Below are 18,186 nucleotides of genomic sequence, written 5' to 3'. Positions count from 1 at the left end.
AGCAGACGCGCAAAACTATAGGCCTATATCTCTGACATCGATCTGTTGCAGAATTTTAGAACATGTTTTTTGCTCGCGTATCATGTCATTTCTGGAAACCCAGAATCTACTCTGTTGGAATCAACATGGATTCCGGAAACAGCGATCGTGAGAGACCCAACTCGCTTTATTTGTTCATGAGACCCAGAAAATATTAGATACAGGTTCGCAGGTAGATGCCATTTTCCTTTACTTCCGGAAGGCGTCCGGTACAGTTCCGCACTGTCGCTTGATAAACACAGTAAGAGCCTACGGAATATCAGACCAGCTGTGTGGCCGGATTGAAGAGTTTTTAGCAAACAGAACACAGCATGTTGTTCTCAATGGAGAGACGTCTACCGACGTTAAAGTAACCTCTGGCGTGCCACAGGGGAGTGTCATGGGACCATTGCTTTTCACAATATACATAAATGACCCAGTAGATAGTGTTGGAAGTCCCATGCGGCTTTTCGCGGATGATACTGTAGTATACAGAGAAGTTGCAGCATTAGAAAATTGCAGCGAAATGCAGGAAGGTCTGCAGCGGATAGGCACTTGGCGCAGGGATTGGCAACTGACCCTTGACATAGACAAATGTAATGTATTGCGAATACATAGAAAGAGGATGCTTCATTGTATGATTGTATGATGGCGGCACAAACACTGGTAGCAGTTACTTCTGTAAAATATCTGGGAGTATGCGCACGGAACGATTTGAAGTGGAATGATCATATAAAATTAATTGTTCGTAAGGCGGGTGCCAGGTTGAGATTCATTGGGAGAGTCCTTAGAAATGTAGTCCGTCAACATAGGAGGTGGCTTAAAAAACACTCGTTCGACCTATACTTGAGTATTGCTCATCAGTGTGGCATCCGTACCAGGTCGGGTTGACGGAGGAGATAGAGAAGATCCAAAGAAGAGCGGCGCGTTTCGTCACAGGGTTATTTGGTAAGCGTGATAGCGTTACGGAGATGTTTAGCAAACTCAAGTGGCAGACTCTGCAAGAGAGGCGCTCTGCATCGCGGTGTAGCTTGCTGTCCAGGTTTCGAGAGGGTGCGTTTCTGGCTGACGTATCCCCTTACCTATACCTGCCGAGGAGATCACGAATGTAAAATTAGAGAGATTCGAGCGCGCACGGAGGCTTTCCGGTAGTCGTTCTTCCCGCTATCCATACGCGACAGGAACAGGAAAGGGAGGTAATGACAGTGGCACGTAAAGTGCCCTCCGCCACACACCGTTGTGTGGCTTGCGGAGTTTAAATGTAGATGTGGATGTAGACTTGCGCTACCAGGTCAGGTCATAATCATAACCCATGTGTCATTGGGCGACCTTAACCCGGTGTACGCTATTGGTTTATTGTGGAGGACAAGGACGCAAGGACGTCGGGGGGGGGGGGGGGGGAGATAGGGGAGAGGCGGGGTAACGATGCAAGCTCCAGCCGGAGCCAGTTGCCAGGTGACGAGGGTCGGTCGCTGAGCGCCCTGAATGTTGCAGTGGACGTCAGACACGACAGCCAGACTCCATTAGCGCTGCCGCCGCGACCCGTGGTGACCCAGACGAACCCTCCAGTGGAGGTCGCTGTGCTGCCACGGCCGCTGTCGGCCGTTAAACCCTTCCATACTAACAGCATTCAAAACTTCGCACATTAGGCTATACAGTGAAACTGAGGCTCATCAGAGACTTGAAAACTAAGGTCTTCAGTGACATCTACATCTACGTGATTACTCTGCTACTCACAGTAAAGTGCCTGGCAGAGGGTCCAATGAACCACCTTCATGCTGTCTCTCTACCGTTCCACTCTCGAACCGCACGCGGGAAAAACGAGCACTTAAATTTTTCTGTGCGAGCCCTGATTTCTCTTATTGTATCGTGATGATCATTTCTCCCTATGTAGGTGGGTGCCAATAGCATTTTCTCACAATCGGAGGAGAAAACTGGTGATTGAAATTTCATGATAAGATCCCGTCGCAACGAAAAACGCCTTCATTTTAATGATTGCCACTCCAATTCACGTATCATGTCTGTAACACTATCTCCCCAATTTCGCGATAATACAAAACGTGCTGCCCTTCTTTGTACTTTTTCGATGTCATCCATCAGTCCCACCTGATACGGATCCCACACCGCACAGCAGTACTCCAGAATAGGGCGGACAAGTGTAGTGTAAGCGGTCTCTTTAGAGACCTGTTGCACCTTCTAAGTGTTCTGCCAATGAATCGCAGTCTTTGGTTTGCTCTACCCACAATATTATCTATGTGATCGTTCCAATTTAGTTTATTTTTAATTGTAATCCCTGAGTATTTAGTTCAATTTACAGCCGTCAGATTTGTGTGACTTATCGCGTAATCGTAATTTAGTTGAATTCTTTTAGTACTCATTTGAATAACTTCGCACTTTTCTTTACTCAGGGTCAATTGCCGCTTTTCGCACCATACAGATATCTTATCTAAATCATTCTGCAACTCTGTTCTGTTGTTTCTGTGACTGAACTGAGGACTCTCTTCCAGATAGACCTCCACACGCCGTTCTTAACGGAACAAAATGTAGGGATAAAGGTAAATTCGGGAGCACGCCAAGGAAGTTACGGTCTAAAGTATAGGAGCGTTACAGGTTACAGTATAAAGAGTGGTCATAAAGTCTCGAATCATTTCTAAGGAATTATACATAACTATAATCGATTTCTCTGCTAATGAGTTAGATGTGTCAAAATCAACGGTTCCGAGAGGTTTACGCATTACGACAAAGAAAAATTCGTATCATATTCAGGTGTTTCACAAATTAGACAACAAAACTTACGCAACTCGCCAAGTTTGGTATTAAGATTTTGTTGAAGGTGCACACAAAGAACACTTCATGAATCTTTACTGTTGAGGCCAAGTACCATACCTATGAAAATAGGAAACATAACAGCCGCTTATGGGGTAGCGAGCCAATTGACACTAAGAGTGAATGACACCTCAAGCTATCACTGAATGTCAAAGATGCACATTAAAATTGAATGTATGCCTTGATTTTACAAAAACTACAGTTTATGGACTCTTCGTTTTTGCAGTAGAAATAATCGCTGGAAACATTTACCTCTGCAGGGTGATTCTCGAAGATATGCAAATATATTGCTACTCTTCAAGTAAAACTAAAGAAAAAATATAATATAGACATTGGTCCGCAAATTTTTAGTTAAGGAGTTAGGCTAATAAAAGATTTTGCCTGAAATTTACCATTTTCGCTAATATGAAGGCATCGCTAGATTGTGCGAGGTTAAAGTAAAGCGCGATTTCCATTTATTTTGTTGTTATTAATCTGGGGAATAAAAGATGTCCCAGACACGTATCTGCAGTAGTTTTCCATAACGTCCAGTGAAGCAAAGACGTAATTTCGTAAAATTTTTAATTTATTAACTTCTTGGCCAAATTTGTTTTTTAAAGTCAAGACAATTTCACAAAGTTTTCAACAGAAGTTGTAGATAATTTAATTTTAGGAAAATTATGGTGATAACCTTAAATGAAACTATGAATGTGTCAGACAATCTGCTTTTATTAATACAATAGCACACGTGAATGTGGTGTCATGTAAATACACTGTTATTATTATGTTCTTTCACTGAACAATACAGGAAACTAACTCGTTTCAAGGTTAGGAAACGACTGAAACAACTCAATAACGGTTGCCAACAACGACATTCTTAATGGAACGTTTCTACATTTTTAATGGAACGTAAACAAATTTATTTGTATAATAATCTTTGCTTCTCTGTATATGCTGGATAACTACTGCAGATACACGTCTGGGACATGTTTTATTAGATGCACCAGACCAATAACAACAAAATAAATGGAAATCGTGCTTCACTTGGACCTCGTACAGTTTTGCGATGGCTTCACATTAGCGATGTTGCTAAATTTCAGGCAAAATCTTTTATTAGCTGTAGCTCCCTAACTAAACATTTGTGGATCTACAGAACAAAGGTAACAGACAACCAGGATCTAAGAGCTCCATGCCGCGATGCAGCGTCGGATACTGCTCGACATACGCTTCAGAACGTATTCACATCTGCTTTTAAACTGGGAGAGTAACTCTTCGAGGTGGACAGAGGTCACGCTGAACAGCAATAAAAATGAATACATAGACTAACAATAAACATATATGCGTATTATGTAAATGCATCCATTATTTCGTAGAAATAGATTGAGACCTTATGACCACCCTGTATGTTACCTAAAAAAAGCATGAAGTACGCTCACGACACGCACACAGCATCTGCTGGCTTGTAAATAATTAGAGCTACGGTTCTCTGTGAGAGGTAAATGGCCACCGAATACTTACCACGCCTGGTAGGGCATCTAATGGCCGCTAACAGCGTCAGATGTTGCGCGATCACTGTGAAAGTGATGGAGATGCCCCGTACCCGTGTGAGAGAGCGTTATCAGTATACAACAGTGTGAAAGGGGCCTTATTTTGTCTTCATTTGGGCTGCTCGTAGAATCGTCCAATATCCAGATTTTTGTGGGATTTAGATGTGAGAGTTGCCTGATGCTGGACTGCATGGGAAAGTGAGGGCAGTCATACTTGTCGTCTAGTTTCCGGTCGACCACGTCCAACCGCCAAATGGGAGGATCGCCCAGTTGGGCGCCAAACATATTGTAACTCCTACATCTCTGCATCTGCCATCCGAGACCGGAATCCCTGCAAGCTTTCTGTATCATCCTGCCCGTTAACTCAGAGACCAGCAGCATCTCATACGTAGACTGCCGTTAACACGACAAAACAGCTGCGTTCCGAGTGATGATGGGACCGATGATGAATGGCGTCTATAACTACCCATGTCGTGTTGTGCGCCGACTCCACTGTAGCTTGAATGCATTTTTAAGTTTGTTTTATATGCCCGACTTCTAATTTCACCACACAAGTCTCCAGGGTTGAGCAGTTATTGCCCGATGACGACACGCAATACAGTTTGCTAAAGCGGAGTTCGCCGATATTAATTATGTTTTTGGATTTAGCTTTATTACTCGTACAGAGACTCAACATTCCTTTGTTTAACAGCGCGTCGTCAAAATAAGTATGAAATGCTAATGTCTTTGCAATACATACTATCGATTATTGAGTTATAGTTCGTACCTGTTTTGCCATTTTAGAGAAGAGAAACCTTAAGCGCTTCTGCTTCTATAGTCTCAGCATCAAATGTTCACTAATTTCAATTTACTTCCTATCTCAGTTCAGTATTTAACACAAATTATATATCAACGTCATATCTGAGATATTACGTCGGTTCCACACTAACGGAATAACACGTAATTGTCATTTAACGTCACTTTTATTATTAATCCTTTTTCTTATGACGTAAATGTTAATAAATGATCACTATCTAGGAGGAAAGAGGGATTGATCCTAATCATGAGATAATAGCTTTTAATGAGTTCGCAATCGTTAATTACATAAAAGTCACGTTCAAGGATGATATGCGAACAACTTTCGTTACGTCCGTTTTCACGTATCTGTCAAAACTAATCCTGTCGCCCACAATTCAAATTAACACTGACGTTAACCCCTTTTGTCGGAACACCTAATCGTAACTATTATGCGAAAGTTTATTGTAGTCCCCGAATTAATTCCTTTCAGATACGCGCACGACCGAACAGCAGAACGGAACACAAACGACTTGTTTTGACAACCGAACAACGCAATGACGTTACATTACGACAATGTCCGCCCAATGAACATCTCTTTGGCTTTATCTTTTTTACTCTGATTAATTAAATTATTCCTAATTACAATTTATTTAGCTATTTAACGAAAACATCTAACAAAAAATAAAATAAATTTATCCCAGCGTAAAAGATCCGTTATAAGTCACATTATGTTCAGTGGTGAATCGGTGCATGCATGGAGGCTAGAGGAGTTGCAACGTCTTACTTAAAGCGATACTCATATAGCCAAGTTTTTAAGGCGCCGCCCGTTTTATTTATACTTGATATTTGGTTGGAAAATTTAGCGTCTGACATTCATAAGAAGCCAGTTTTGGAGGGTAAACTGACTCCCGTGCTACGGGGGCGAAAACTGAAGTTCTGACCGTGTGCCTACGACGCACGCCCTATATATTCACCTACACCTATAACTCAGTCCCTTCGAAGACAGTCTACTAATAATGAAGAGATTGCAATAGGTGAACACTTTCATACGACACAGTCAATTTATTTCACTTTAATTTCAAATATTACGCCCCTACTTGTTCTGATCGCACTCACTTTACACCATTACACTCATTCGTCATGAGCCTATATGAGTTTAGCATTGCCGATTCCTTACGGTAGGGTCACCTTTCAGTTATATAATAACTACCAAGATACGAAATTGATCCTGTGCTTGAAAATAATTATTTTCACCACTAGCGCTTTTCTCTTAAGCATACGCGTCCTACTCTCGTGATGGTTCTGGCGCTACTCGTTCCTTCGCGCCAAACGATCTCTTGGCACCAATCTGTCCCTTCTAGAACAATGAGGCATTACCGTCAGCGATGGAGCTGCGTTATAGCAAAGAACCCTAAGGATATATTCGATCCGTCAGCTGCCGGCCGCGGTGGCCGAGGGGTTCTAGGCGCTACAATCTGGAACCGCGCGACCGCTACGGTCGCAGGTTCTAATCCTGCCTCGGGAATGGATTCGTGAGATGTCCTTAGCTTAGTTAGGTTTAAGTAGTTCTAAGTTCTAGGGGACTGATGACCTCAGAAGTTAAGTCCCATACTGCTCAGAGCCATTTCAACCATTTGATCCGTCAGCTACATGACCGATATCTGTATACCTACAAGTCCTTTGTAAATTTGACCCGGGTTTGTAATCACTGAAATACATCGCTTACCCTCTAATCCGTGACGTATCGTATCATTTGCTCCTCTCCCTGCTGGTTGCTTCACTTCTTTTGTTACGCAGTGTTTATAAATTATCTAGTGGACAACATCGGAGGCGCCATAAGGATGTTTGCAGCTGATGATGTTTGTACGAAGACAGCAACGCCAGAAGGCTGCAGAGAACTGCAGAATGAGTTGCAGAGGATTAGTGATTAGCACAAGGAGTAGCAGTTGAGACTGAACGGAAATAAATGTAACATACTGAGCATAAACAGGCGAAAACGTTCATTTCTGTACGATTACACTATTGGCGACAAATTACTGGTGACAGTAAGTACCCTAAAATACCTGCCAGTAACCATCCGGAGCGACCTAAAGTGGAAGAGCGTATAAAATAAATAGAAGGAAAATAAGATGTGAGGCTGAGATTCACAGAAAGAATTTTAAGGAAATCAAGGTGTCGGCGGAACAAAACGCTAACCCACAATTTACTAAGGATTAACCTGATCACTTTATCTCTTCTGTGCAGTACATGCATGCAACAAATAGTTAGACATGTACTGATAAAAAGTGCTGTCTATGATATAACTTACTTTTTCTTACTGCGTTTGAACTGAACCCAACGTATAACATGCAGTAACGCAAAATACGTTCTTGTGTGTTAGCATAATCTTTCGTCGATTGCTTCAACTTCATCCACGAAAGTATTGGCTTATAAAACACTTTTCCATCGATTCCCGAGTATTTCTCATCAGCATGAGACCCTTACCAGGTTGTACTTACTGGAGAGATAGACACTAATGGAAAGCTGCGCGTTTCTTTACACGATCGTTCACTCTGCATGAAAGCAGTACGGAGATGGTCTACAAACTCCAGTGGAAGACGCTAGAGCAGAGACATTGTAAGAGGGCGTGTTGGAAAGTAATTCTTCCGATTTTTTAAATGTAAAAACACTTGCAGCTTTCGAAGCTACACTTTACTCTTCATGTCTACAAATTGATTTCTCAACATAGTCGCCTTGACGACGAAATCGTTTCTCTCAACGAGAGATCATTTTCTGTTACCGTCGCTGAGGACTGTTTGACGGAACCACCGTGTCACGTCTAAATGCACCGCTCCATCACTATCAGAGAAAGTCTTCGAAGCAGTTCTTTAAGTTTTGGAAACAGATGAAAATCAGATGGGGTCAAGTCGGGACTGAATGGAGAATGATCGGTTGCAGTTAACCCAATACGTCGGGTTGTTGCAGATGTTGCAGAGTTTGTGAGTGGTCTGGCGTTGCCATGAAGAAGGTGAGGATACTACATGTGTGGACGAACTCCTAGAATTCGACACTCGATTAGACCACGCTGTTTCTCACGCACCGACATGGTTGCGTCACACACCGCCATGTTTCACGCCACGGTTCGGAGCCCTGTTGTGGCAGTGGGATGCTGCAAATATGTAGACATGAAGAATACATATATAGAAAGTAAATAACGTTTGTTTAACTGCAAGAGCTTTATGTGTTCTACCTACAAAATTCGGAGGCGTTAACTTTCAGTATACCCTCGTACATCACGGAGAGATTTAATACTAAAAATTCGATAATTCGAGAAATTAGATCTAATGCGGAGCTTTACCAACAACCGTTATTCCCATGCGCCATTCACGAATCGAACAGGGAAGGTGAAAACAGGCAATGATAGAAGACATACTCTCCGCCACAAACCGTAAAATGACTTGCGGAGCAAAGATGTAGAGGCAGATTACAGCAACATGTACAGGCCTACCATTGATTCCAATTGTCCGGATTGCTAGAGTCCCTTTAAGGGTATACCACGTAACGTTAGCTGTTTTATAAGTCATCTCTATTTAATAAGACGTCGAGGGATTTTATTGTTGTGTTACTTGATAGCATATTTATTTTTTAGCGTTCGTCTAAAACCTATACACCACTTCTAAAATGTCATTGAGAAACCATATCGTACCTTTATTTAAAGAAGATAGGTTAGTTGTTCCAAAACCTAGCACATAAACAAAGTTAAAAAATATTCCAAAAACGCAAAAAATAGTCCTTTTGCGAATAATTTGTTGAAAAAATAGTTTAGATATCGCATATTAAACCAATTGTGAATTATTTTGGGTTTCCGTATTGCGCGAACAGTTGATATACATTAATGGTAGTCTTAATAAAATATAGTTCATCGTACAAAATCTAAGAATTTTCTTTAGATTAGAAACGGCATGTTTCTAAGAAACTCGTAACCATAATTGGGAACTATGTCTGTGTATTATTAGGTACAAGAGAAATTTTTATGCGAGACAAATGAACCAACGTAATGACAAACTCCTTGCTCTACTTTTTATTAAACACAATTAGTGAGACACCAACTTGTGTTTATATGCTTAGTGACTGGACTGAAGAATTCCTATCAAACAGTATTTAACGTGTCACTCTTAACGGGAAGGAAAAACTATTGACGTAAAATATCTCTGGCCGTACCCCGAGGGAGTGATATAGGACCATAAACGAGTACATAAATGATGTAGGTTTTAATGTAGGAAGCTCCAGGAGTCTGCTCGCTGATGATGTTGCATGTAGAGAAACCGCTACGAAATGCTCGAAAATCTGCAGTGGATGGCCTCTGGTGCAGAGACCGGCAATTGACTCTCAACGTAAAAGGATGTAACGTATTTAGCACAAACAGGCGAGAAGATGCATCATTATTTGACTACAACTTTGCCTAACAGTCAGTGGAAACACTCACATTCACTAAATATCCGGGATTATGGGTACGGAGTGATTTAAAGTGGAATTGTCATATCAAGTTAGTTGCAGGGAAGGAAGATGACAGATTCATTGGAAGAATCCTTAGGAAGTGTAGTCCAGCCACGAAGCAGGTATGTTACAAAATTACCGTTCGGCCAATACTTGAATATTGCTCCCTCAGTCTGGGGTCCTTATCAGATAGGACTGAGAGAGGAAATAGAGAAGATCGAAAAAATTAGATGCGCGTTTCATCACAGGATTTTTTGGTAGTCTCGAACGCGTAACGGAGTAGCTCATCCAGTGGGAGATGCTACAAGGGAAGTTTTGTGCATACCAGACGTTGTTCACTGTTAAAATTCAGAGAGCGTGTGTCCGTATAAGAGTCAACGGAAAGGCCATGAGGACATGATGATATAACTGGTGTGCCTGAGTATACACAGAGGTCACCGGCAGTCGTTTTCTCTCTGCGGATCATTCGCAACTGGAATGGTAAAGGAGGAAAGTGACAGTAGTACATTAAGTACCTTCCCCACACGCACCTTAAGGTTGTGAGTAGAGTAATGACGTGTATGTAGATTTACCGGTACATAGAATAATTAGTTATCAGCCTGTTTCATGGATCATAATTACTACTCCTCGCTATGATATGAAGCGAGTCAGTATACAATAACAGTACAAATTGTCGCAGAGAAATATAACATGCTGAGCATACACGCAATACCTTAAGTTATACTAATTTTGCAACAGGCGTCCAGTGGTCTACAGCTAACTATGTACAATCTCTCTCTTAAATACACTTCCAGTAAAACACACACACACACACACACACACACACACACACACACACACACACTGTACCCTGAGAAATTATTCCTTGGAAGCGATGATCAAACAGATATCATTTCAGTTTGTGTATGAAGTTAATTTTTATTATCTATTAAAATCTATGCATCACTGAATAAGGGGTAAAGTTTTCGTGAGTGAGTAACTCACTCTTATCTGTTCCGCACTAAGCCTAAGTGACGAGCAATGTAAATCATTTCTCCTTCTATGTATAGTATTGTATTTATGAAAACTTTATAAGAAATAAATGCGCAATGAGGCCGTGCCAGTATGCTGAACTGTTTAAGGAATTGTCTAGAAAAGGTTTTAGAGTGCACAGCACTCATTACACTATTACACACTTCTGCACAACAAAACGTTTTCCTCGATGACACCAAATATGATGCTATAAGGCATTAGAGAATGAAAAATGGAACAGTAAGTCAAATTTATCACATTTTCAACTCAAAAAACTGATATTTACCGCAACACAAGACCTGCAAAGCTTTTGCGTTTAGGAAGATCTGCGTTTTCAATTTCGGTTCTTACCCAAGTAAATACCCAAAATTGAAATTATAAAGTTTCATTTATTGATTTACCATCATGCGTTATTTCTCATAGTCAGGTTTTGTGCAGTACTGAATATTATGTTCTGTATTTTATCTAAATTCAGTGGCATTACATATGCAGATAACTAAATATTAATTATCAAAAATACTATTTGCATTTCCAAGTGTTGAAAATGCTTGATTATAATACCTGCATCGTCAGCAAAGAGAACTATTTCTGCCTTTTGGATATATGATGGAATGTCAGTTATATATAATAAGAACAAGAGCGTACCCAGTATCGATCCCTGTGGGCACCTGTAGTGCTATTCTACATTCTGAAAACAGTATTTCGCTATACATACTGCCTGGGTTTCTTAATGAACATCTCTGCGTCTTTTTAGTTAGAGGACGAAAACCAGTTACCAGCAATATCTCTGATGCCATAATTTGAGCTTGTGTGAATAAGGCGAACTACACAATCAAATGCTTTTAACAAATCACATACAAAATCAGTTGTCAATATTTCGTCATTTAAAATTTTTTTGATCTGATTAGTGAATTGAAAAATAGCATGTTCTGTGGGAGATCCTTTTGCAAAGAGGTGTATTGTGGTTGTTGTATACCATACTTTTCCAGTACTTTCGGGAAAGAGGTAAGTAGTGAGACTGTTTAGTTATATCTAATCTGCCTAATACGCCTTACTACCTTTATTCTAAAGTAATCTGACAGTACCATATTTCAGTCTGGCAAGAAATGTTCCCTGTGATAGTAATGCATCGCATAAGTGGCTGAATACACTGCATAGGCTCCCATATGAAGAAAATGATTTTAGTATTCAAGATGTTTTCAATTCCATGAGAGGTTTGGTTTCGAGGAAATTAGTAACATTCTTAATTTATTTCGCAGTCAGTGAAGAAAATTTCTTTTGCCTGTAAAATGTAAAACTGTTTCATGCGTGCGTTCCACTGTTCCATCCTTTGAACTCTCCATGGCATACTTCTGAGTTATGTGAAGGAAGTAATTATCAAATATTAGACATTATACAGAGATATTTTGATCACTTCCATAAGACAGCACAATATTTCTTGTAATATGTAGACACTTCTACTATTATGTTTGTCTTAATGTTTTTAAACAATTTCCTTTTCCTTGCACATTTGATAAAAGCTCATTCCCTACGACAGAGAAAATATGGAGACTGAATTCATTGCTGAAGCGTTCGGAAAGTAAGATCCTGTAGCCAGTAGTATGGTTTTCATTTAAGGCATACACTATACTAATGCTGCTGTTTAAGACGGGTGTGTATTTGCATTTGTTGTGAGATTGGGCTGAGTCATGACAGATGTTTATGTGCGTACAGTTGAAAAGGCTAGAACACGTAACATGCAGCAGCGATTCGTATTCTGAATTCGCGAACCAAGGCGGCCAACATTTCTGTTAAATCTGTGAGATTATCAAGTTAAAACAACTTTCAGTTCTAAATGTAAGACAGTTCGCGAAGAGGTGCAAAGGTACGTCAGACGTCAAGAAACGATGGAGGAAATGTTGGAAATTATTAGAGTGGCGGTTAGCGCCAACAGATGTTGGACAATTACGAAATTGGGGTTCCAAGTAATAAAAAAATCATGAACGCTCCTAATCGCTACCATAACAGACATCGGATTTCTGAAATGAGGTATATAAAATTGGTAAAAGCCTGTGATGTGTGTCTACAACATAGGCAACACGACGGAAAAATAGTTCAACTTATATTCCTTTAAGTAGAATAACCGACTTGTTATTCGTTGCCCTCTGCCGCCTAATTCGCTGGATGTAATTAAGATGTACCTCGTAATCTGCTTGCTGGTAGTTCCCGTCCATATATCTAGTTACAGTCATCATCAGGAAAGGGACAGCACTTATTATATGCGAGGTAGCGAATTACAGTGTTAAAACGTAGCATTGAACTGTACTGGAAGGTATGGGGAAATGTTCCAGAATGCACCAAACAACTAGTGGAGGCGATGTAAGGGAATATTATTTGACAGGCATTTATATTATAAACACAGATATTCGAGAAAGGAGGAGACAAAGTGAGAATTGAGAAAAGATACGATGCAGCAGACGAAGCGAAGAGGAAGGTAATTACTGAGTTTTTTGTGCGAGTAGAAAGTGGCAAGACGGTTGGATATCACGGATGCACGGAACGAAGAAACTAAGTGGAAAATAATTATAAACTTTCTGTGGACGTACCACTTTAGTTTAAAAACATACAGTACGGCTGATTTTTGACCACGAAGAATAATGTTAGAATACATAAACTCCTCTGTGTTCCCTCCATACTTCCAACTTCCAGAAGAATCGTGAATGACGACTTCATACGTAAGCCGAAAGGTATTGCGTAAATAATGCTACAGATTTTATTATCCTCATGAGATAGAATTTCATTTACCATCATACTGTACGCTACATAGGCGATATATTGACAATGATGTGGAAACAATGTACATTGCTGCTCACAACGTTTATAAATTTTTGTGTAAGGAATAGTAAGTATGATATCGCACCCCTGCAAGAAAAGTGACGCAAGTCAATAAACGGAAATTTTTAGTTTACGTCAGTGAAAAATACGTTTTAAGTGCCCCAAAGTGCACAAAAAATCACACCTCTACCTCGCAGTGCGTCGTCTACAGGGCTGTTGTGTCAGTTTGGCTGTAGGCCACTTCATTATTTGCCCCTGCAAGAACAAATTGTTGCTGCTGGCAGGTGTGCGTCGGTCATTCAAGAAAAGCGCCACATCCATGAAAGCAGTTTTGACGATTACAGCTGTTGTAAATATTACGAAATTTGTAAATATTACGAAATTTCGTGCGTTGCAGCGTATAAGAAAACACTGGAAATTTCTGCAGTAATGAAAGTTCATATTGAACCCCTTATCCCCGCCTAAAATAATCCTACATTATATAAGCCCATTTACGATTCTATGTTTTCGTAATCAGTTTTCTTTAAATTTTACCTAATTGATGTGCCTTATCAAATTGTATTAATTTTCATAAATATTAATTTACACTTTTCATTTTACTAGAACAACAATTTCAATTTATTTTTCATATTTCATTCTAACTTATGTATCGATTTTGCCTCATTGATGTTCCAATGTCGTATTGTGTTACAGCAAGTTTAAAAAGTATATTATTTGTGGCGGAAAAGTGGCATAAGTAGTACATGAGGGGTCATAACGAAAACAAAAAAAAAAAAAAAAAAAAAAAAAATCTTTTAGTTAAGCAAGAGAAGTGACGCGTCTCAAAGAGCTAATTAATAATAACCTGGTACATTCCACACGCGATGAAGAGTTACATATCCATATCACTGCTGCACAGAATATAATGCTATTTACTACCAAAAATACTTACTTGAAATTAAGAGGAAGCGTACACTATTTCAAAGTAAGTTTTATAGAATTCTTTAAGTCGATTTTTTTGCAGTTTTAGTTGTTCACTGTTTTTCCCGATGTGCGATGTGCGTGTTATCACAATACAAATCGCACAACTTCCCGCAATCAGAATGTAGGTAAAGATGTCTAAATTCAAGACAGTGAAGAGTACTTATCTGCTATTATTCTTCATGAAGAGTTATTGAAATAACGTTTAGGTCGTATGTGTAACAGAATCGTTCACGCAGTGCGGATCAATTACGTTCGAAAGAAAGCAAAATGTGTAGAAAATTTTAATATAACTAAAAAATTTTCCGCTTTTCCAAGTCTGGTGAAACTGTAACGCAATACATCATCATAGATGGTAGCACTGTTATTTCGCAAATATTAAGCAGTATATTGTCTGTTGCATTCATTTATAATATATTTAAGATTGTTGTTTCAATTTTTCCGTTTTGGAAATATCAATATTATCTAAGAGCTGCAGATATGCGCGTCTGCTCTGTGCATGTATGTGTGTGTGTGTGTGTGTGTGTGTGTGTGTTTGTAAATTATCGTGTCAGACTAATATGTTTTAGTGCTTATGTTCTAAGCAAGATATAATTCCCAGGTATGATACGTTGTAAAGCTACCCAAAAATGAAAGTATAAGGAACGTTCTTCTTCAATTCGAAACCTAACGCCAATCCCAGTAACAGAAACCAAATTAATTCCTCATTGGAAAGAGGTTACTGTAAGAGACAGACAAAATTCGTAACAAAACTATTACTAACCTCGCTACAGGAATTAACAGAGCTTGCGACCGTACCAGCAGTGAATAGCAAATGTTCGCCGGTTGCCGCAGAACTGTTCTACGAAAGGCATTCATCTCTACATCAGGATGACAGAGGGAGCCACGCGAACGTGGAGGCATTGGGAAGGCAGGGCGGACTATCTGGCGTTTTCAAACACTATTGTTTCTTCATCGTTGCTGCCACCGCCGGCTTCGCCGATGTCGCTGCACACTTTTCGTACGAGTACAAGTAGGGGCATTTTCTACCACAAGGAGCTCAACACTAGCACACGTCAGCGCTACTACGTGGGTATACACATCTAAGGCGTTCGGGAAAGGAACACTTACTTGCGGGCAATAATTCGCAAACACATATAATCGTTCTTGGAAGCACTGTCGCCCATGGTACACGCGTACACGCGCTTCACGAAACAGCTCAACCGATGGTGCGGTTGCGCCGCCACGTAGAGCATTGTTACGGCGCGGCCGAGCCTAACCCATATCGCGAGTCATTCGGCGGGCTGGATTCGCGAAGCGCTCCATGACAGGCCACCGGCGGTACGCACGGTCGACTGTTGACCGTCTAATATTAGGCGTCGCGGCTGGGAACGGGGAGCATAATGGGAGGGGCGCCGCCGCAGGGCTGTGCCAGGTGGACCGAGGAGCGGCTGACGGAGGGCACGCGCCGTTTCGCCACGGCTGCGCCGGGCCCCGATATCAGTCCGAGCGCCTTCTCTGATGGCTGAGTACGACGCCACGATTAAAGCTTAAATTTAATCACTTTTGTACACATCACCGTCAAGACGTCATGTTCAGCTGCATCTGCAGGGCGCAGCGAAAGGGTCCGACGACTTATAATGGTGCGAAATGTATTCGCAGTTGGGAATATGAATAACCATCCGTTGTATAAGTGAAGAACGACAACGAAAATTTGTTTCGTACCGGGACTCGAACCCGGTTTTCCCGCATTAAGCGAGCGGTCGCCTTAACAGTTTTGGCCATGCGCGCACGACTCACGGCCACAATCAAACTTCCATATATCGTTGTGTCTGCGTCACAACCTGTACTTGTACACATAGTACGCAATTCCCGTACGAGGGAGGACATCTTAATTGAAAGTAGCTGCTTGGTCTCGACGGATAAATACAATACTGTAGTGCCTGTCTTGCACGCAGGCCGAGCTGTTCTAGGCGCTGCAGTCTGGAACCGCGCGGCCGCTACGGTCGCACCTTCGAATCCTGCCTCGGGCACGGATGTGTGTGATGTCCTTAGGTTAGTTAGGTTTTAGGTTTTAGTTGTTCTAAGTTCCAGGGGACAGATGACCTCAGAAGTTAAGTCCCATAGTGCTCAGAGCCATTTGAACAAGCATCGTTCTTCTTAACAATACAGGTACTACAGTATCGGACTTTTAATTAATAACATCTCGCTTGTTACACAACGTTCTGACATGTTTACTGATGCATTATTCTGAGGTAAATTTGCCATTCAAGAGCCATAAAAATCCCCCCCCCCCATCCATATATATATATATATATATATATATATATATATATATATATATACAGGGTGTTTCAAAAATGACCGGTATATTTGAAACGGCAATAAAAACTAAACGAGCAGCGATAGAAATACACCGTTTGTTGCAATATGCTTGGGACAACAGTACATTTTCAGGCGGACAAACTTTCGAAATTACAGTAGTTACAATTTTCAACAACAGATGGCGCTGCAAGTGATGTGAAAGATATAGAAGACAACGCAGTCTGTGGGTGCGCCATTCTGTACGTCGTCTTTCTGCTGTAAGCGTGTGCTGTTCACAACGTGCAAGTGTGCTGTGGACAACATGGTTTATTCCTTAGAACAGAGGATTTTTCTGGTGTCGGAATTCCACCGCCTAGAACACAGTGTTGTTGCAACAAGACGAAGTTTTCAACGGAGGTTTAATGTAACCAAAGGACCGAAAAGCGATACAATAAAGGATCTGTTTGAAAAATTTCAACGGACCGGGAACGTGCTGGAAAGGTAGGGCGACCGCGTACGGCAACCACAGAGGGCAACGCGCAGCTAGTGCAGCAGGTGATCCAACAGCGGCCTCGGGTTTCCGTTCGCCGTGTTGCAGCTGCGGTCCAAATGGCGCCAACGTCCACGTATCGTCTCATGCGCCAGAGTTTACACCTCTATCCATACAAAATTCAAACGCGGCAACCCCTCAGCGCCGCTACCATTGCTGCACGAGAGACATTCGCTAACGATATAGTGCACAGGATTGATGACGGTGATATGCATGTGGGCAGCATTTGGTTTACTGACGAAGCTTATTTTTACCTGGACGGCTTCGTCAATAAACAGAACTGGCGCATATGGAGAACCGAAAAGCCCCATGTTGCAGTCCCATCGTCCCTGCATCCTCAAAAAGTACTGGTCTGGGCCGCCATTTCTTCCAAAGGAATCATTGGCCCATTTTTCAGATCCGAAACGATTACTGCATCACGCTATCTGGACATTCTTCGTGAATTTGTGGCGGTACAAACTGCCTTAGACGACACTGCGAACACCTCGTGGTTTATGCAAGATGGTGCCCGGCCACATCGCACGGCCGACGTCTTCAATTTCCTGAATGAATATTTCGATGATCGTGTGATTGCTTTGGGCTATCCGAAACATACAGGAGGCGGCGTGGATTGGCCTCCCTATTCGCCAGACATGAACCCCTGTGACTTCTTTCTGTGGGGACACTTGAAAGACCAGGTGTACCGCCAGAATCCAGAAACAATTGAACAGCTGAAGCAGTACATCTCATCTGCATGTGAAGCCATTCCGCCAGACACGTTGTCAAAGGTTTCGGGTAATTTCATTCAGAGACTACGCCATATTATTGCTACGCATGGTGGATATGTGGAAAATATCGTACTATAGAGTTTCCCAGACCGCACCGCCATCTGTTGTTGACAATTGTAACTACTGTAATTTCGAAAGAGTGTCTGCCTGAAAATGTACTGTTGTCCCAAGCATATTG

The 18,186-nt window shown here is 41.3% G+C and overlaps 1 protein-coding gene across 7 annotated transcripts in view; it reads right to left on the bottom strand.

The window, feature by feature from the left end:
* LOC124774959 (inward rectifier potassium channel 4-like) overlaps positions 1 to 18,186 on the bottom strand; it is a 675,359-nt gene that overhangs the window by 470,394 nt on the left and 186,779 nt on the right. For 3 of the 7 annotated variants that reach the window (XM_047249679.1, XM_047249683.1, XM_047249680.1), the window contains exon 1: positions 15,172 to 15,655. The exons of 1 other annotated variant lie outside the window; for it this stretch is intronic. In XM_047249679.1, the coding sequence (XP_047105635.1) occupies positions 15,172 to 15,311 (140 nt within the window). In that variant the 5' untranslated portion in view covers positions 15,312 to 15,655. Of the gene's footprint in view, positions 1 to 15,171; positions 15,731 to 18,186 lie in introns of those variants that run through there. 3 more of the 7 variants (XM_047249677.1, XM_047249678.1, XM_047249681.1) reach the window with 2 other exon arrangements.

This window comes from Schistocerca piceifrons, chromosome 2, assembly GCF_021461385.2.
Source record: "Schistocerca piceifrons isolate TAMUIC-IGC-003096 chromosome 2, iqSchPice1.1, whole genome shotgun sequence".
NCBI lineage: Eukaryota > Metazoa > Arthropoda > Insecta > Orthoptera > Acrididae > Schistocerca > Schistocerca piceifrons.
This window is presented reverse-complemented; position numbering and strand designations above follow the sequence as displayed.